We start from the raw sequence: 20,356 nt of genomic DNA on the forward strand, positions 1-20,356 counted from the left end.
GTTAGGTTTAGTTTAGCATTATTCAAATACTTCTTCAAATCATTCAAGCATACATCCTGCTAGAGGAAAAGACAAAAACAAGAGGCGTATGTACTGAACTCTGCACTAGTATATTGGAGAAGAGTATTTCTGACCGTGTTTAATAGAGTGTTCCCGTGGGTTTTATACCTTTTAAAAGAAGATGGTGTTGGTTATAATCTTCCTCCTGTGCAGCATTGTTTGTGAGTATTCCTGGTTATTGGACGTAGTTAATGAACAATATTTTCTTCATGTTTAGTTGTAACTTTATTACTGAAGCTATTGCTATTGTTAAAAAAAACTGGAACTACTAAATGATTAATGAATGAAACTAATAATAAACTAATTTATTTCAAACGGTGAGAAAATCACATTTCTCATTTGTATGTGCTAATAGCTACATTGAAAAATGTAGATAGTGCCAGTTAAGATAAAACTAAGATAATATTTAACTAACTTTTTTCAATATCTTTAATACATTTAGCAAAAACATAGTGTTTGTTTCCTGGTACGATGGCGAGTTCTGCTCTGTTGATTACATTTCCTGTCGCCACAGATGGGGGTTATAAAATCGTTACCATCATTACTCATGACGCCTACTAAAATCAATAAATTCTCCACTACAGTACAAACTCCCTTCACCCCACCAGTTAAAAATAAACAAATCACAAATAATCTCACTTGGTCCCCTGAAAAGCAGTTTCCAAGGGCCAACGATTGAGGGTCACCCTGGACGCTGACCGGCCCTTCGTGAGGAAGCAGGTGCTCGAAACGGTCACTCTGGAGTGCTGCTACGGAAAGAGCGGCGGGGACTATGTAGCCCACACCTGGATCGTCAGCAAGCTGATTGCCAACAGCACCCATGACCTTCAGCGGGTGAACGTGACTGACCTGCGTTTTAAAGACGAAATGCCCAAGGACCCTAGCAAAGTGTGCCACAAGCTAATTCTAATGGCGTTGCAGACCAGCGACGCTGGCCTCTACCAGTGCTTCCTCAACAACAGCCAACACGGTGTGAAAGTCCTGTCGCACGGTACCTTCCTGCAGGTCTACAGTGAGTATGGGTGTATTCGGGAGGGCTTTTTGGAGAAGGAGGGATAGTAAAGTGCTTGATGGGGTGTTGGGACTTCCAGTGCTGAAGGGTAAACTGTGTTCCATCCCCAATGGTCGCCTTACAGCCTCCTTCAGCCAGACGCCCTAACCCTTTACCTGCTCCTTAGTGACATGTACTACTGTATGGGAGATTATTATAAAAGCGTCTGCTAAATATTTAATAGTAATATTTTGTTTATGTTATGAAAGCCACTAATCCAGTTGAACCTAATGCATGGCTACGTTTCAATTTTCTTCTATGAATGAAACTTAGTGTCTGAAATGCATTCGACATCCAAGTTAATATTAGGTCCCATGATAAACTTTAGCCGTGCTTTTTGCATAAAATAGCTAATACTGGAACTGGGAGTTTCAAGGCCCATTATCCTAAGCACCAATCAGGAGGCAATAAGATTTAACCCCTGATGTCAAAGAGTATGCAACATTGCACCAATGGTTTTACCAAGCAGCTTAACCTGGAACTATTTATATCTACATGTTCATTTCAGAGCATAAATGTTACAGACCAAATTTGAAACGCCGGTATAGAGATTGTAATGTACAGCTACAATCACAATATCTCAAATTGAGTCCCTCGAAGATGTACAGGTTTGCCAGCACTTTGAAAAGTTCAGTGTATCATTTATAGGATGTGATTTTATTGACAACATTGTCTGAATCACTATCGATCAGTATTGACTAGAAAAAGTTCAAAAATAAGATACAAGCTATAGTTGAAATGTTACACACTGCAAAAAAAAACCCGAAGAGGAACCCAGTGGCTTTACTGTGTATGAAGTGAATGTAATCAGCTTTATCGTTGATCTGCTGTGATGTGAGCAAGGCAACCGCTCAATTGTTAATGCTGGTTTTGTATACAGAGTACATAGATAGGCTACATCAGTAAATGTTAGGGTTTACTATGCTTGACCCCATAACCACCCATCTTTCTGCACAGAGCCGATGGGGAAAATACTAAACCTCAGTGAGAACGTGAAAAACAACATCCTGACCGCCCAGGGGATTCTGCTTCTGCTGTGTGTACTCCTGCCCGGGGCTAAACTACTCTTCAAGGTCACAAGATGCATTGCATAAAGCAACCTTACTTTTACAACATTAACTGGCTGCCCAGCGGTTAGGATTTTGTTAAACCTGCAGTCACTTTCACAGAACTGCTTAATGTTGGTAATACCCTGCCTACATGATGCAACCAGCAGCATACCGGACCTACTTATGTATAGACTGCATCCCTTTGGACTGCAATCACACATTTTTCTGTTTTGCTAAAGTATTTGTAGTCATGTGAGACAACAATCCAGTCTAGCAATGTACATAATCATCATCATCATCATCATCATCATCATCATCATCATCATCATCATCATCATCATCATTTTTATTATCTTCATCATCATAAACATGTTTACTCCTCGTTCTAGACCAAGCAGATCCATGTGCTGGAGAAGAAGAAAGCAATGAGGGAAGAGGAGAATATATATGAGGTACATCACAGGCAGAACACAAACTTTCTATTATTCTCTATTCCCAGCTTAGAGTTGTAAAGTGATTCACAAACACTTTGAGGAAGCCGGTGGGTGACTCACCGGAACATTCTGAACTGCATCTCTTTCTTGAAAGTGTTCACAAACAATGACCAACATATAAATGAAAGTGCAGTCCATTAAGCGATGACCTAGGCATTAACCTGTGTAATTAACTGATCGTCCACCACTCTTCCACCATTCCTGTTCTTGTCTAAGGGGCTAAGAATAGAGGATTTCAGCTCTCCTTACGACCAGATCCAGCGCGCCCCGGCTGAGACGAACTATGAGGACGTGTACAGTGAGGGCGAGGCCAGCCTGGAGAAGCCTTGAAGGAAACGTTTTGCTAAACTGTTTTAAAAAGAGGTGTGTGTGTGTATGTGTGTGTGTGTGTGTGTGTGTGTGTGTGTGTGTGTGTGTGTGTGTGTGTGTGTGTGTGTGTGTGTGTGTGTGTGTGTGTGGGTGTGGGTGTTGGTGCGTGTGTGTGTGTGGCTGGTGGGTAGGACAACTTAGGACATTTGTTGTCCTACCTTTTAAATACCATATCATAACGTTTTCATGCGTGTCTTTTTCTATACAATGTGGTGAATTGTTGTGTACAATATTGACTTCTATGTGCCGAAATGTGCTTATGCACTCCGTGATTAAACATTTAGAAACAAGCGTCTGCATTCTTCAGTTTGGTGTAAACCCTCGTCATGTGGCGTATCCAAGGCGATCACCGGTTCAGTGGACGCGCTTTATCGTAACCAAGGGCAACGGGTACGTGCGTAGGGAATCCAGAAGCCTCGTCATTGGCTACCTGTGTGTACCGCTGGTCGTTGACTGGACGGCTGCGTGGCGTGGGCGTGACCAGGTAGGGCGTGTAGAAAAGATGTTTCGAGGCGGCGCGTAAACAGTTCGAGTGAAGATGGCGTCTGTCAAAAAGAAAGGAAGCGGAGTTGAAAAAGGTGTGAATGGAAGACGTTCGTCCAAGCATAAAGAAGGGCCAGTTGGTAAGCTACAACGCGACACAGCTCTTCGTCTCCGTATTGCTTTGGTTATAATTGTTTATACCGCAAAGGCTTTTGAACATTGCATGTGACACACTAGGGAGCTGTCATGCCGCTAGCTAATGTGGGCGTCTCTTTCCCAGGCGCTCTGATTTCACGACGGAACACCCGCAGCGGGATGCTCCAAATGAGCGTTATAAGCGAAAGGACGGGACTTTCATTTACATGGGTTTAGCGGCGAGGGATAAAGGTTTCCGTCACAGGCTTCGGTTATTGCTTTGTCTAAAATGGCCGTACAACTTAATAATTACTCAACATATCTTTGTTATTCTTGTCATGTTATTATTATGCGTCTAAACACTACCCGAGGGTTAAGAGAACGGAAATGGTGGTGCATTAAACCGGGATAACGTAATTCATCAGGATCCTTCCTCAGTCCAAGCAGCTAGCTTCAGCTTTGAACATGTCTCTCAACTCACTGCTTCTGGTTTTTATTTGATGTAGTGGAGGCTGTCAGGCTGACGTTATTATTTAATAGAGATGAGGGCAACTATGATTTTTTTTTAATCATCTGTCAACTTTACATGTATGTTTTAGTTGTACATCTGTTGTATATCTGTTACGTGTTTTTCAGCGTGACGCGCTGTTTCAGTTTGTAGCGGAAATGTAGCGTTATTAACCGACAAAATAACCATATTTATATTGTATCATTATTTAAATAACGTGCCATGCTCAGTGGCTGTTCTTCACATCATATCAATCCATTATTACTAATTTCTGTAAACGATACGATTAAACTGGATGTTTACCTGACATTGACATTTGCACTGCTTGCCTGTTGAAAGAATTCAGGTCATTGTTTTCCATACATTTTGTTGAATTGGTATACTCTGGAGTTGCTCATGTACACTAGCTATTATTTACTATCGTACACTATCTCCTCTCTTGCTCTAGTTTGTGCTTTTATCAGCTCAGTGTCTAAAGTATTATCTGAAACAACATACATTTAATGCATTATCATCTTAAGCTAGTGCTTTACACTTCTCATAGCCCTGTCATACATATATGGCTCACTGGTGTGTTTGTGCCTTATTTGAGATTTATAAACTCATTTTTACGCACACTTTACCAAATAACATACCATTGATTACTTGGAGGGCAATGATGAGGGCCATGTTTCCTGTTGTACCTATTTAACTGTTGATTAGACACTATCCCTCCTGAGTGAATACAAGTAGGTATTTCAGATGCACAACATGTCATTAAGCAGCAGGTAATGTGAGTTAGGCATATTGTTGTTTTTTGACAGCAGACTCAAAGTGATATGGTGAAGGGAAACCCAACTGTGTAATGCAAAGGGCAGTGGCGGCCTATTTTACTGACTTCCTGTTGTTTGCTTCGGGCATGTTTAAATACAGGATGTGTGAGTGGAACAAGGGTCAACACCTCCCCCCTCCCTTGGATGTTACACCCACCTCCACGGTTCCTCAGCTAGGCCACAGATGATTATTAGTTACACACTGTATATTGAAGGGAGTGGTATCTGGGTTATGTAGTAGAAAAAAACACTGGAGCCGATCAGGAAGGGGTCTGACAGTATAGCAAGTGGCACATTGCACAATACAAATCATTTGGTGTGAATATTCAGCATCATTTGGCCAAATTTCCTTAGATTACTTTGATGATACTGTTATGACCAATGCAGCCACATCTTGATATTGGCCTTTCCTGTCAGCGTGAATATTGATATATGTGAGACATTGTCCAAGATGGACTGAAGCCTAGACAGCATCCTCCTCTCTGCCACGGTCGTCAGGGTGTCCAGTTCCTCCCCCACAACATCACCGGCCCTCCTAATCAGTCTTTCAAGTCTGTTGGTGTCTGCAACCTTCATCCCACTTCCCCAGCATGTGACGGCGAAGAAGATTGCACTGGCTACAACAGACTCATAAAACATCCTCAGCATCGTCCGGCAGATGTTAAAGGACCTCAGCCTCCTGAGGAAAAAGAGTTGACTTTGGCCTTTTTTGTAGACGGCCTCTGCGTTTCTAGTCCAGTCCAACTTGTTATTAAAGTACACCCCCAGGTACTTGTATTCCTCAACAGTGTCCACTTGGACCCCCTGTATGGAAACAGGGGTCACAGCTGCTGTTTTCCCCATAATGAAGTATTGTAAATCAATGTTATGTTTTATGCATTCTGCAGGTGCTAATTTCCAGCCGTATGTTTAATATCTGATACTGTGCCTGTCTGATATCACTATATCTAATATCAATGTTTTCCCCCAAAACACTTCTTCTGGAAGTCTCTGAGTTTATAAATGTATATGAAAGCCACAGTTAACCAGTGGTTAATTGAGTATTAAATCCTAATTAAGACAGCATACGGCCATAATCTCCGCCAGGGTTTTTACTGCAGCAGCTTCCTGGCTGATGCCAAGTGGGCAGGAGGTCAATGGGTGTTCCACGTGCTGCAGTCAATAGGAGGGAAGATAAGGACCTGGAAGGTACTTCAGAAATGTCAGATAGACAGACAGACAGAGACACACAGTCTCTAGGAGTAAAGTAGAACAAGGTCAATACACAACATTTGACGCAGTATGTAATACATTCTCCTGCTATCAGCCTGAAAAAAAACAAAACAAGATCTCTGTGTTCTAGTTGTCAAGGCTTCATATGTTGTGTGTGTGCTAGGGCACACGGACACCCTTACCACATTGTCCCACTGTCAACGTAAACAAACAGCTGAGGTGAAGGGGGACTCTCCTCCCCCCCGTTTCCCGAACATGATTTACACAGAAGCAGCTATAAAAGCGAGAGAGCCTATCACAGTGGCCTGTCTCTTTTCCTCTCTCACCCCCAGCCCCCCCCTTCTCTGTCTCATTCTCGTTCTCTTTTTTCCCCTCATGCTCTCATTGTTGTTCTGGAAGAGAAGAGACTCGGATGAACTTGGATGCCGGTAAACCAAGTCTTATTTGTAGTTTTATTCAATTGTACCTTGCAGACTTACCGTAGATAGTTCTCCTTTAGGGTCTAGGTTTCACACACAATTATGGCAATGTGGCAATTATGTAAAGACAGTTAAATGGCAACACAAACACACACAAAATAACATGTGCACACACACACACACACACACACACACACACACACACACACAAGTAACAGATCTGCACGCACACACACACACACACACGAGTAACAGATCTGCACGCTGGGGCTACGCTGCTTGTTTTGCATGACTTATTGATGCTTATTCTCATCCATATTTTAAATATGGACTTAAGAGAGACATAAATTGTCAATTGATTTGGGATGATAACTGTGCTTTCAACTAAAATAATAGAGTTAAGGTAATTTGTGTGCGTATTGATGCTTTACTATCGCTGTATTCACATCACTTTACTAGAACATGTGTATGCGTGGTCTGCTGACTGTTGCAATGCTCGTAGCGGAAGTAGCATCTTTCTGGCCTGTTAGGTTGAGCCGTTGGCGCCATGGCAGCATCAGTGTGTGTCGTTGTCTTCTCAGTCGGCAAAGCCTAGGGGTTTAATGAGCATCACATGAGGACCAACCTTACTGTAAGCCCAACACTGTATTTCATTACTTCATTTCATGCACATCAGTGTCTCTATTCAGAGCAAAGGTTAGCAGTGCATGCTCCAAGTGATGCTGGTAGCAGGCAGCCCATACTGTAGAGGGTCAGAGGTAGGAGCCTGCAGTATGGTGGCTGGCCTGTGCTGACCAGCATGCATCGGTTACACACGATGATGACCCTTTGTTAAGTTAGGTTGAAGTGTGCCCTAGGCTTGGTATCTTTGGATCTTGCTTCTGCAGCAGCTCCAGTTGATCCAGGCAGCACCTGTTCATGTCAGCTCGCCCCCATTGGCTCATATAAATGTAAATGAACTGCATTTATATAGAGCTTTTCTAACCTTTGGCCACCCAAAGCGCTTTACAATATTTCCTCACATTCACCATTCGCGCACACATTCACACACCGACGGCGGAGTCAGCCATGCAAGGCGACAGCCAGCCCCGTCGGAAGAAGTTAGGGTTAGGTGCCTTGCTCAAGGACACCTCTACACTCAGCTAGGAGGACCTGGGGATTGAACCAGCAACCTTCAGGTTACCAGCCAGCCCGCTCTACTCCTGAGCTATTGCCGCCCTCATCCCAGCCAGGTTACCATTGAACATCTTCGAATTAACCGATTTTAATTTTGGCATATTTTGCATGGTCTTTCCAGCTGTGTTGAGTCGTGGTGAATACCAGACAAGGCTAAAGGCCCCCTTGTGCACCGTTGGGGGGAATTTGTGTTTCTTTCTTTGTAGGATGCCTGTGATTGTGTTTGTCAATGAGCCCTGAGCTAGGCCCCCTGATTATTTTCCTTTTTCTCGTCTTTCTTGTTCAACCAACTTAACTTATTCAGGGAACTAAGATGCCAAATAAATTTACACATTGCACTATAGTAAGAATGTGTGTATTCCTACATATATATATTGTGTGCATATAAATACGTTTTTTTCCAGGCTCCCTTGTGTCCTCATAGGAGGACTCTTCTTCCTGGAGAATAATGTCTGGGGTCCTATTCCGCTCGGCTCTGCACAAAGGTGCATAGAGAATTGAGTCATTAGTTGAACCTACTTGGCAAGAATCTATTTGCCTCAGGTCCTTGTATGTTAAGTAAGGTAATGAATGCCTACATTTTTTAAAACATGATGTCATTCAGCTCTCTTAAACTTGTTCCGAAAGATGCCCCTCAATTCTACACACTGCACCTTTTAAAGTCTTATTTTGTATGGCATCCATTTCCAAATCACACTATTTCATGCATTTTAATGGCTACTTGTGTATATCTACTTTCTTAAACGCTATCTCCATGGGAGGTAGCACAGACTAGGGCCCGACCGATATTTATTTTTGAGTGCCGATGCCGATGCCGATTATTTTCAGAGAAAAATTACGATTACGATTTAATCGGCCGATTAAAAACAAAACAAAAAAAAGCATATAAAACGTAGTTTTTGATACCTTAAATATACTTTAAAAACTTTTGACGAATATGTGAATTGAATGCAGAACCTTTGAGTGTTTTAGAATATATTTACAGTAAAAAATTAGTGTAACGTAAATTGTAGAATAAATAACTAACTCCCAATGTGCTGCGCTCGTGAGCAGTGACTAACACGTGCGTGCTGAGCAGTATGGTTTCACCGTTAGAGTCTACAGTATTACAAATTAACATGGCCTGGGACCTAAAGAAAAACAGGCACAACATGCTCAAACAACGCGTCTTGTGTACATTGGTGAGGTGAGCGTGCAGCTGCCTGAGCGAGCGTGCTTTCATGTTGTACGGTAAAATTCAATCTCCTCTTTTTTACTCCAGCTAAAGTTGTTAGTTAGCAAGGCGAGTAGGAGCGCAATCAGCAGGATACTAAGCTCAATAACATTTCTAAAAAAAAAAAAAAAAAAAAAAAAAATCGGTTGTAATCGGCGTCTTTTTGGCAGATGTTGATTATTTTCAAAAAGGCTATAATCGGCCGATTAAATCGGCAGGCCGATGAATCGGTCAGGCCCTAGCACAGACCCAAATGTTTGGGGACATTTGCCTCTGGCCTTCTGGTGGTGTCCATGGTAGAACACACTGGCCTGGTCTCTATTTACGAAGCTTAATATAGACAGTGTGCAGAAATAGCACAAAGATGGAAAGCAAGCACACAACTTTAGCATGTGATGGTGGGGGGAGGGATTCATGACGTCATATTAGCAATATTATTTTTTTAATGTCTGTATGATACAAGTTAAATATATTCAGCGATGTGAGGTGTAGAATGAATAATGGAATGGCTGTATCGATAGGCTCTCTTTGTAGGGAATGAGCTCAAAGACTACCATGAACTTCCTAACATGAGCTACCTTTATCCTTTATTTGTAATTGTATTAGTCTTTCCTTTTTAAAGTTTGGCCTACCCTAAAACTGTCAAACCTCTCTTGGTTGTGTTACCGATCAAATACTGGAGGAATCTGAACAATGTTTAGTGGAGAAATGGCCTCCAGAAAAGCTCAAGTTGAGCAACCAATGATGGAGAAAGGACTCTGACATCATTGTGATCGGTGTGTGTGTGTGTGTGTGTGTCTGTGTGTGTCTGTGTGTGTCTGTGTGTGTCCGTGTGTGTCCGTGTGTGCCCGCATGCACCCGCCTGAGTGTGTTGGTGGGTACTTCTTTATTACGTGGGATTGAGTCATAGAAGTCAGCAGCGTGGGATTCCTCTTAATTTTGGACCGAGCACAACAATGAATCACCTGTCCTCACTCACTCTCAAATATGAAATACTTACATTGTATTTCCATGTCATAATATGTTTATCCAATATGTATAAGACATCACAGCTCTGTGAGGCATTATTTTCAAGAGCGATGCGTTGTATGGGGTAATTTGTATTGCATGTTTGTTTGGTAATGTTAGAAACCCCCGGTTCTCCTGCCACACAAAAAACGAACGTGAGACTGGGCCTGAGTCCAAACTTCCCTCACTATGACTCCTGGCAGCCCAGGCTTTGTTACTACCACTCATCCAGTGCTATGCTGTTTCAATAGCGGATGTGGCCTGGCGGGCAAAGGGCTGCCAATGTGTGTGAACATCGTTACTCACACTATTTACCGTTCAGCAGAGGTTTTTCTGTTGTTGATGAATGGCATGACCGTTGCGTCGGTAGGGCTGAGGCATCTTGCTTAAGGATGCTTGAGTTGAAGGTTGCGGACAGGTTCTGGACCCGCCCCAACGTATCTGTTCCTCTATAATCCACCAGCTTTCTTGGTACCGTTCAACATATCCGGCTACGTGCCCTGGGTGTCTGTGTTATGGAAACGCACTCAGGTGTCCCTGCTCCTGCTCACACTACGCCAAGAGGGGCAGCCAGCAGGGAGCTGAGACTGGGTATATTCTCATGTTACATGGGGAGCCATTAGGGAGCGAGCTTGTACAGACAGACAGACAGACTGACTGACTGACTGACTGACTGACTGACTGACTGACTGACTGACTGACTCCCAGGCGGACCTGAACAGTACAGTGTAAGCAGTTTGTTTGAAAGTGTGTGTTTGGCAATGTGTTTTCCAAACTAATCTGGTTTGGTTAACCACTCAGTAAGTGTGCCAAGCAAAGCCCTCTCTCTATCCTGCTCCAAGTGTTTCTGTCTGGATCTCGGTGGATTTCTTTGTGCAGTTAAGCTGCCAGATTTACATCATTTAACTTCAGCGCCTGCTTAACAAGTTTCCGATCGATGCACCGCCGTGGGCCAGGGCGATGGCCATGGATTAGTTATTAGAAGCAGAAGAAGTTTATTTTGAGGGGGCGGGGTGGCGGGAGGTGGCAGATGATACCCCTGCACTGTACAGTGTCTGTCGATTACCAATGTGGGGGTTGGTGCTGAATATTATCAGCCTGCTCTGGGCTCCGCAGGGAAATCACCGCCAAAGAGCGAGCAGTAAAACCGCAGCCAGAATCGCACGAGAAAGCTTACTTTCCTTGTCCTAGCGATAGATGTTAAGAGCTACCAGGGTTCATAAAAAAGAGAGATGGAGACAGTTTGAATGGCAGGGCCAAGCTAGAAAGAGCCTTGAGGGGGAAGGAAACACATCCTGCTGACATACCCTTGAGCAAGATGGTTAATCTCCACCGGTTGTGGAATTGACTTTTTGTGGCACAGGTCTTAAGCGAAAAGGGCTCAGATCTACAGAGGCCGAATTAACATGCATGTGTTTGTCCAAAACATGAGCTAATTAACGACCGGTATTTCCGTCACATCTCAAAGTTCCCGACTGGGATTAATAAAGCACTTTCTCGTCTGGCATTCTCGCAAGATAGTCTAGCACAAGATAGTCTGCTAGGCGGTTTGACTCCCAGCCGTAGTGTTCGGTGGTCAGACCACAATGTCCACAGTCTCCCCATAGGCATCCATAAACAGACAACCCATTAAGGTGTAGGGGGTGTGGAATCGACTGGCATCTGGCAGAACCACTGGTACAGGCCACTGTGGCTCCTCCTATGTTGTTGGAAGGGGGGGAATTCAGTTGGTTGTACTCCACAGCATCACTCATTGATGCTATTGAATCCTTCCCCTTGCATCTGTGTGCGGTCCAAAATGACCCATGTATGTACAACGCATTAACAATATAGTAATACGGCAACGTTTGTCACTCTTCCCAGTGATGGACACCAGGGCGATTTTCGCGGCGGTCCACGCGGTGTGTGAGGAGAACGTTGCCTTCTTCTCGGGCGGCGCCAAGGGGTCCCAGGGGGATGCGGCCCGCAGGCTGATGGACTCCATGACCCTCATCCAGGAGCACGCTCGGGGCCTGGAGCCCGTCATCCACGGCTTCACCTCCGTCTACCACCACTTTGACTTCGACCCGCACATACCCGCCAATGGCTACCGCTCCCTGGTCAAGGTGAGGGTGTGTGTGTGTGTGTGTGTGTGTGTGTGTGTGTGTGTGTGTGTGTGTGTGTGTGTGTGTGTGTGTGTGTGTGTGTGTGTGTGTGTGTGTGTGTGTGTGTGTGTGTGTGTGTGCATTTTATTGGAGGGATGTTCTTCTGAGAAAGAGGCAAGCGATAGTGTAAGACTGTACCATAACCTATGATAAGTCAAATCTTCTGAAACGTTGATTCACTCAAATTCTCTATCAAACAAGCTTGGGTTGAAAGAAAGAACACTTGAAAAGAAGAGGCCCTCCCTTCCTGAGGTTCTCTGCCTTGATCAAATAATAAATAAATAATTTCCCTCTGGGATTATTAAAGTATTTATCTATCTATCTATCACATCAGCCACTGATTACGCACTCACCCGCTCACATTGGTGCAAATTATTGACGCACACTAGTGCAATTCCGCTGTTCTGTTTAATTAAATTGTCCCGGATTTGTTCTGTACACAGATTCGCATCACATGTATTTTCAAATCAGTCAAATGCTTCTGTATGCTCTTCATCAATAGGGGTTTTGTCAGAATTAGAGGATGAATGGTTGAACTGGCTGTAAATAATGTGCGTAATAAGCCAGAACGGAGATCTCATGGGACTCCCTCCGCTGTTTGATTTCATAGACGTAATCCATGAAGTACAGCCAACGATATCTGGCTATACAGTATACTTATTATTATAAGCTAATAGTCGCCTCTATTCCCTGTCTGTTTGAAAGCAGAAGTTGAACAGATATTGTCATCGTCATCACGTCTTTTTTATCACAGCCTTTTATTGTGAAAGTTCATTCGTTTGTAGAGGCAGTCGGTAACTTAGCTTAGGTGCTGCGCCTCACCTATAGACCACTGTGGGGAACCCTGAAATTTTTGTTTAATGGGCCAAGTAGCTCTGTATGCTACAGTTTTCTGAACGATCGCTTTATTGATTTATTGATTGTGTGCAGGTGCGTGTGAATCACTGTTTTACATTTTACATTTAGGGCATACGCTTTTATCAGAAGCGACCAAAAAAAATGTGTATGTGTTTGTGAGCATGTCTTCATGTACAGTAGGCAATAGGTTTGTAATTCCTCTACTGAGAAACGCATACAATCCATACCATACCTTACTATCTGGCTTTGTTGATTATGAGACTTCAAGATAGAGGTATTTCTTAGAGATAACGCACTCCCTCACTCACCTCTTCTGTACGCAAAAGGTAATCTGCTTCGCAGCTGGTTATTGATGACCAACAAAGACTTTCCTTGGCTTTAGCAACTCCTAGAAATCTAGTGAACGAGCCAACATGTTAATCATTACAAAAAGTGCTGCTCTCAAACATAGGGTAACCGCTTGTTACTGCGGTGTAGTTTGACACAAGCTCACTACCGTCCGGTCTCCCTTTAGTCAAGCATTATTGCACTCATCTTTTGACCGAAGACTATATCGCTTTGGTTATTTTATAATAATTTAATTTGCATTTCATTGTTCCTCTTTGCCTGAACTCCATTTACATATGATGTGAAAGCTAAAATAACCTCAGATGAACCAAAAATAAGAGAGACTTGAATTAAACATATTGCTTTATTAAAGCGCCAGTGAACTGACTGTTTCAGCTGGAATTAGAAAACTACAACATTTCAATGAATGGGCTTTCATCATATAACAAATATTATCACGTTTAAAGCAAAAAGCAGAACGGTTTGGGGTTCAATGGCTTTTTAACACAATTAAAGATCCCATGGAATGAAAAATTCACTATCTGAGGCTTTCTAACATTAAGATGAGTTATCCTAGCCTACCTATGCGCCCTAGTAGCTAGACATTTTGTTGGGTGTAAAACGAGAACTAGGCATCCTGCTCCGCCTTTGAAAAAACAAAGCTCAGACGCGCCACTTTGGAATTTTCCCCGTATGTCATCATAAGGGGAGATGCCACCTCCCCTTTCTCTGCCTTGCCAGCCCAGAGAATTTGCCCCGCCAATGAGCTATGAGCCACGTGTGTGTGTGTGTGTGTGTGTGTGTGTGTGTGTGTGTGTGTGTGTGTGTGTGTGTGTGTGTGTGTGTGTGTGTGTGTGTGTGTGTGTGTGTGTGTGTGTGTGTGTGTGTGTGTGTGTGTGTGTGTGTCCCGCTACCGCGAGGCACCACCACCACGAAGCACCACCGCCCGGCAGCGGGCATTAGGCAGCGGGCAGCAGGCAGCAGGCAGCAGGCAGCAGGCAGCAGGCAGCAGGCAACAGGCAGCAGGCAGCAGGCAGCGCACGGTTTAGTCTACTTCAGATTGATGTGGAAGTGGAAGAACCAGAGACAACGGAGAACCTGACGCAGTCATTCGTGATTCATAATTTCGTCTGGAGGCGCACACAGCTTTTGGCCGTGATAATATGTATTATATGATGTTATTTAGCTAAAGACCTCCAGGACTGTAACGCAAGTGTTGTATACTTCTTTGTTATTTAGATAACCGTTCTGCTGTTTGTATTTTGGCGCATAACACGTCGGTTCTTTGACGTCTCTGGTATTTCTACAATCAATTATTATAGTTGGGGTTATCTCAGCCATCGTTGAGCCCCGCTGCCCGCCGCCCGCTGCCGCGAGGCACCACCACCACGAAGTACCACCGCCCGGCAGCCGGCAGCGGGCAGCCGGCAGTGGGCAGCCGGCAGCGCTCAGTTCAGTCTACTTCGGAAGTGGAAGAATCAGAGATGTCGGAGAACCCAACGCAGTCGTTTGTGATTCATAATATTGTCTGGAGGCACACACAGTTTTTGGCCGACATAATATGTATTATATGATATGTATTGTGTTGTACACTTATTTGTTATTTGGATAACCGTTCTGCTGTTGGTGTTATGGTGCATAACACGTCGGACTCTCGTCTCCGGTATTTCCACAAAGAGACTCGTAGTGGGGGTTATCTCAGCCATGGTTGAGAAGGAATTGGGGGAAATTAACTTTGGCTTTGACTCCCTGAAGTACGTGAACCACGACATGGAGGAGAAAGGGATTGTTGCCCGCGATTGTTTCCCGCCGGAGCCTCGCTGCCGAGGGACCGCCGCCTCGGCAGCGGGCAGCGCTTAGGCACCGCCGCCTCGGCAGCGGGCAGCGCTTAGGCACCGCCGCCTCCTGCAGTGGGCAGCGCCGAGGCGGTGGTCCCTCGGCAGCGGGCAGCGGGAAGCGGGGCTCAAGCGGGCAACAATTTCTTTCTCCTCCATGTCGTGGTTCAGTCTACTTCAGATTGATGTGGACTTGGAAGAACCAGAGAAATCTGAGAACCCGACGCAGTCGTTTGAGATTCATAATATCAGGGCAACACCCCCACTCTCCTCCTTGACCCGCCTCTCTCCTCCTCATTTGCATTAAAGCTACAGACACCGAAACGGCGCGTACGGGGAAAGCTTAATGTGCAACTGGCTCGTAGTGGCTGTAATTCTGCTCCACGGCTGAATTTCGGGAACGTCTTCAAATACTGTGTTAGGGTCCCACTAATATCTATATTAAAGCATTCATAAGGTAGCATGCCGTGGGACCTTTAATTTAACTGCGTTGAAGATTTGCCGAAATCTTACATTTCAATGCAGTAATATACCATGTATTTTTGGTCCATGTTTGCTTCTTTCATCTGTAATGTATTATAATTTCTCGTCTGTCGAAGAATTTTTATTTTGAGTAAAAAATGTTGAATGTTTCCTTGGTATTGGCTTGTTGCAGTTGTTAATTTTCAACCCTGCTCCTTTGTCCCCTTCTTTGTCTCTGTCTCTGTGTGTGTTTGTCTCTCTCTCTGTATCTCTTCCCCCTCCTCCCCCTAAAAGGTGGTGCGCTGCTGCATTCTCCACATCATCCACAAGGGGCGCTACATCAGCGTCAACCGCCGCAGCATCTTCTTCCGTGCGGCGCACAATGCGGGGGAGATGGAGGCCTACTGCAGCGCCCTGTGCCAGCTGCGCGCCCTGCTCTACCTGGCCCAGCGGCTGCTGCACGACAACAGCTACGGAAACCTCTTCCTCCAGGACGAGAGCGGCCTCAGCCAGAGCTTTGTGCGGGAGTACGCCTCCATGCACAAGGGCTGCTTTTACGGCCGATGCCTGGGATTTCAGGTGTGTGTGTGTGTGTGTGTGTGTGTGTGTGTGTGTGTGTGTGTGTGTGTGAGTGTGTGAGTGTGTGAGTGTGTGGTTGAAGTTGGTTGGTAGCATAGGGTAGTGGATAATAGGGGTATATAAAATAACAATTCCCGTCCTAAAAGCAACGAAAAACATTTGTAATCACGCAAGGTTTGGTGTGCAAAGCATGCACGGTTCAGGACCGATTGGAAAACAGAATGGAAGAGAGAGCAAAAAGGGCCTGATTTGTGCACATAATATAATTAATAAAAATAGGGACACTTCATAGTAGTGGGACTTTATTATACTACTATATGCACAGAAAGTAACAATGAGGACTGGGTGGTCACTGGTCAGTGGAGATCATAAAGGTAGGGAATCGAGAGTTGAGAGAGCAAATCGGTGGATCCCAAAGTATCATTTAAGTCTGAGAACATGAGGAGTCCCTGGTGACAAATGCAAAGGAAACAAAAGTGATGCTAATCAGTGAACCAACAACGAATCAGTGATGGATAAATCAATCCGAGATGTGCATCATAACAGTATAATCACGTCATACGTGCTGTTTTACATGAGCTGTTTTACATGAGCCAGCGCAAGGGGAGCAAAGCCCCCGGGGGCTGACCCTTAACGACAACCATCGCTCTCCCTAAGGGCTTCAGTCTCATTGTTCAACTAAATCAGAACGGTACAAGGAAACCACTAACGGCTTGGGCGTTTTTTTCACAGTTTACAGGAACAAACAAGTGAATGTTACATTATAAAGTACCACTTTTCAGCAATTAAAATAAAACATTGACACGTTTTAGTTGTGACCGTAAATTAATATAATCTCTTCCCTCGTCAACAATCATGACCCTGAATTATGATTAAATAAAAAAAAGATACATAGATGTAGTACCGAACCAGACCGAAAAAACGTGAAACAATCCTACACTATGAGCCACCTGAACAGTTAAAGCCCTAGTGGCTAGGCTAATGGACTGACTGCAGGAAGGTACTGCGTTCAGGGTTCGATTTTAAGGCCGGGGTTGTTGGACTCTGTAGAAAGGTACTGGGTTCAGGGTTAGATTTTAAGGCCGGGGTTGTTGGACTCTGCAGAAGGGTACTGGGTTCCCACAGACGCCTGCCCTCTCCCTTCGCTTAATAACTGTACCCGCTGTTACCGCTTTGGATAAAAGCTGAATGACTAAATAGTTCAATGTGATTGACAGAAAAGCCTAATATGAAGAGCAGAGGTGTGCGAGGTGGGGTTTATCCACTAATTGGACTTGTTGAGGGAGGACCAAAAAGAATACACTATAATGATGGAGCTTCCTTTGTTGTTTTTGTTGTTGTTCATCAGATTAGTATTTTTTTATTATTCTATCTTTCTCTTAACTTTTCAAATTGTCTCCGTCTGTCTCTCTTATGCAGCCCTTCTCTCTAAATCTGACAACATTTTTAAACCAAGAGATTCATTATAACATAAAATGGTAATTCATTAATCCAAGGCAGGATTAATAAAAATCCACTGTGAGGGGTTTTGGCTTATTAATGTTGTGGTCATTAAAGTGGTGTTTTTTGTTTGTAAATTCATAAAGGGTTCTGAGCCTGACTCTCTCCCTGCTCTCTCCAGTTCAGCCCGGCAATCCGGCCCTGTCTGCAGACCATCGCCATCGGCCTAGTGGCGTTCGGAGAGAACTACAAACGACACCAGTCGGGAATAGGTCAGTGAAGTCCTTAGCGTCCGCCATGGCCACGACGGCCGCTGACGGCATCTTGTCCTCCCTTCCCCTGCTCCTGTACCACGCATACACACATGGTTAAGCCATTGATATTGTACCTGTTTTGATGTGGGTTTGGCTTGGAAATGCTCTTTCATCTGCCGGGGAGTCCCATGGGGCCCTGGCTGATGTACTCGCATGCATATTTAACAATGTTTTGAACGTACGGTCAGATATTGAAGAACACACGCTTTCGCCCAAACACACTCTCGTACATGCATGCTTAAATATTGAGTCTCTAGAAGAGTCCACACACATGCATAAACATACACACACACACACACACACACACACACACACACACACACACACACACACACACACACACACACACACACACACACACACACACACACACACACACACACACACACACACACACACACACACACACCCCCACACACACACACACACACACACACAAATGACACACAGACAGACAGACACACACACACACACACACACACACAGAGTGAGTGCAAACTAAAACAAATAATCCTGTGCCCTTTGCTGCACCACAGTGGAGGCAGGCAGTATTGCACCCTATGGTGAGTTGACCCCCCTTCGCTGCTGTGAATAGACAGACACATTAAAGATGTGTGTAGATCCAGGGTTTGTTACTCTTCCCTTCCCTCTGCTTCCCTATCCTGAATGGTTTCACAGGCCCTCAGCTGATGAGGCAATCTGTATGGGACAAAGGAGAGTGTAGTGGCTAAGTTGTATGAATCTCCAGCGAAAGAGCACTGGGTTTGATACCCAATGTCTGAATCCGACCTATATACACCCTTGAGCAGGATGCCCTAGCCCCTACCTGCTCCTTCAGGATGTGTCTGCAAGCCGTCCTCTTAAGCTATGTCAAGGTCAAAGTCAGCTTTATTGTCAATTCAAAGATATGTGCCAGACAAATAGAGGAATCAAAATTGCGCCTCTGAACCACGGTGCAATAAGGAGAAAGAAATCATTCTCCTTATTACAGCGGTCTGCTGTCCTGACCATCCCCACCATAGTTGTCCAGGGCAATAATTGGAAACGGATTAGTGTTAAAACCCAGCTGTATTTCTGATTGGCAGTTGAATCTGCAGGTCCTCTGTTTCAGCTAATCGAATTTCAAGTAAGCTATTTAGTGGCAATTAGCTGATGGATAAATCAGTAAACGTTTTAGTGCTGTTAGCGAAGATTGAATGTCCAATGCAATTGATCTCATCTGACAGGCTTGATGACAGCTGAGCTGGTCTCTTTCTTTCAGTCTCTCTCTTTCGGTTTTCCCTCCTCCACACTTATGAAGCAACACTGGATAGTTATTGTTATCTCTCTCTTTCTCTCTCACCAGCCATCTGTCTCTCACCAACTCTGACCCTTCTCTTTCCTGCTCTACTTTCGTGTTTCTTTATTTTATTATTATTCCATCTGGTCTTCCATTCGTCCAAACCTCCTGAGATCTTCTGCTCCTTATTGACTAATATTACTTTAGCTCGTGGCCTCCCTCTACCCCTTCCTCCATCCCTGATCGACCACTCTCTCCCCAAACGCTCCCCCCTCCCCTTTTGGCAAGCAACCCTTTAATTTATTTATTCGTGTGTGCGTGCACACGTAGAAAGAGTGTTATTTCCCTGGCCGACTGGCTCGTTCCCTTGACTTCTTTCTCTCTCTCTCTCTCTCTCTCTCTCTCTCTCTCTCTCTCTCTCTCTCTCTCTCTCTCTCTCTCTCTCTCTCTCTCTCTCTCTCTCTCTCTCTCTCTCTCTCTCTCTCTCTCTCTCTCTCTCTCTCTCTCCCCTTAGGCGTAGCCGCCAGCTCGTTCTTCACCTCAGGGAAGTACGCCATCGACCCTGAGCTCCGGGGGGCCGAGTTTGAGCGCATCACACAGAACCTGGACGTGCACTTCTGGAAGTCCTTCTGGAACATCACAGAGACAGAGGTGCTGTCGGTGAGTCAACACACACGCTCACGCATACACACCGGGGTACTCCACTGTGATACGCACCAACTCCCCAGTAAAGGTGAGCAGATCTATAATTCATATAGAGATAGAGAGAGAGAGAGAGAGAGAGAGAGAGAGAGAGAGAGAGAGAGAGAGAGAGAGAGAGAGAGAGAGAGAGAGAGAGAGAGAGAGAGAGAGAGAGAGAGAGAGAGAGAGAGAGAGAGAGAGAGAGAGAGATGTACTCAACCTCTCTTGCCCTGAAGGCAGTTAAAAATAATAGAGTGGAACAAATGTGTGTTTGTTCCGGTTTCCTCCCACACCAAACAATACATCCATGTTAGATTACTACCCCTGCCGGTGCCCTTCACCTAGGCACTAGGCACTGGAGCTGGCCCCGAGCACTGCACTGTGGCTGCCCACTGCTCCCAGTCCTGCTGGTGATGGGTTAACGAAGAGAACTCATTCCTTAGGGATA

At 44.7% G+C, this 20,356-nt stretch overlaps 2 protein-coding genes across 4 annotated transcripts in view; both read left to right on the top strand.

Moving 5' to 3' along the window:
* The first annotated feature begins 74 nt into the window (after nucleotides 1-74).
* cd79a (CD79a molecule, immunoglobulin-associated alpha) lies at nucleotides 75-3,314 on the top strand. 2 transcript variants are annotated; one of them, XM_030370356.1, is made up of 5 exons: nucleotides 75-221; nucleotides 719-1,072; nucleotides 2,069-2,184; nucleotides 2,550-2,612; nucleotides 2,871-3,314. In XM_030370356.1, exons 1-5 carry the CDS (start codon nucleotides 182-184, stop codon nucleotides 2,982-2,984), a joined length of 687 nt encoding a protein of 228 aa, XP_030226216.1. In that variant the 5' UTR covers nucleotides 75-181; the 3' UTR covers nucleotides 2,985-3,314. The 2 variants fall into 2 exon arrangements, with proteins under 2 accessions (XP_030226216.1, XP_030226215.1); XM_030370355.1 differs by having other exon boundaries at nucleotides 79-221; nucleotides 716-1,072.
* A 182-nt stretch (nucleotides 3,315-3,496) lies between these two features.
* The window catches only part of lipeb (lipase, hormone-sensitive b), a 48,350-nt gene continuing 31,490 nt past the window's right edge, over nucleotides 3,497-20,356 (top strand). The window contains exons 1-6 of one of the 2 annotated variants that reach the window (XM_030370352.1): nucleotides 3,497-3,646; nucleotides 11,853-12,094; nucleotides 15,910-16,194; nucleotides 17,816-17,906; nucleotides 18,485-18,511; nucleotides 19,742-19,887. In XM_030370352.1, coding sequence (XP_030226212.1) covers nucleotides 3,562-3,646; nucleotides 11,853-12,094; nucleotides 15,910-16,194; nucleotides 17,816-17,906; nucleotides 18,485-18,511; nucleotides 19,742-19,887 — 876 coding nt within the window. In that variant the 5' untranslated portion in view covers nucleotides 3,497-3,561. The remainder of the gene's footprint in view (nucleotides 3,647-11,852; nucleotides 12,095-15,909; nucleotides 16,195-17,815; nucleotides 17,907-18,484; nucleotides 18,512-19,741; nucleotides 19,888-20,356) is intronic. The other variant, XM_030370353.1, reaches the window with a different exon arrangement.

The sequence above is a fragment of the Gadus morhua genome, chromosome 11 (assembly GCF_902167405.1).
Source record: "Gadus morhua chromosome 11, gadMor3.0, whole genome shotgun sequence".
Taxonomy (NCBI): Eukaryota; Metazoa; Chordata; class Actinopteri; order Gadiformes; family Gadidae; genus Gadus; species Gadus morhua.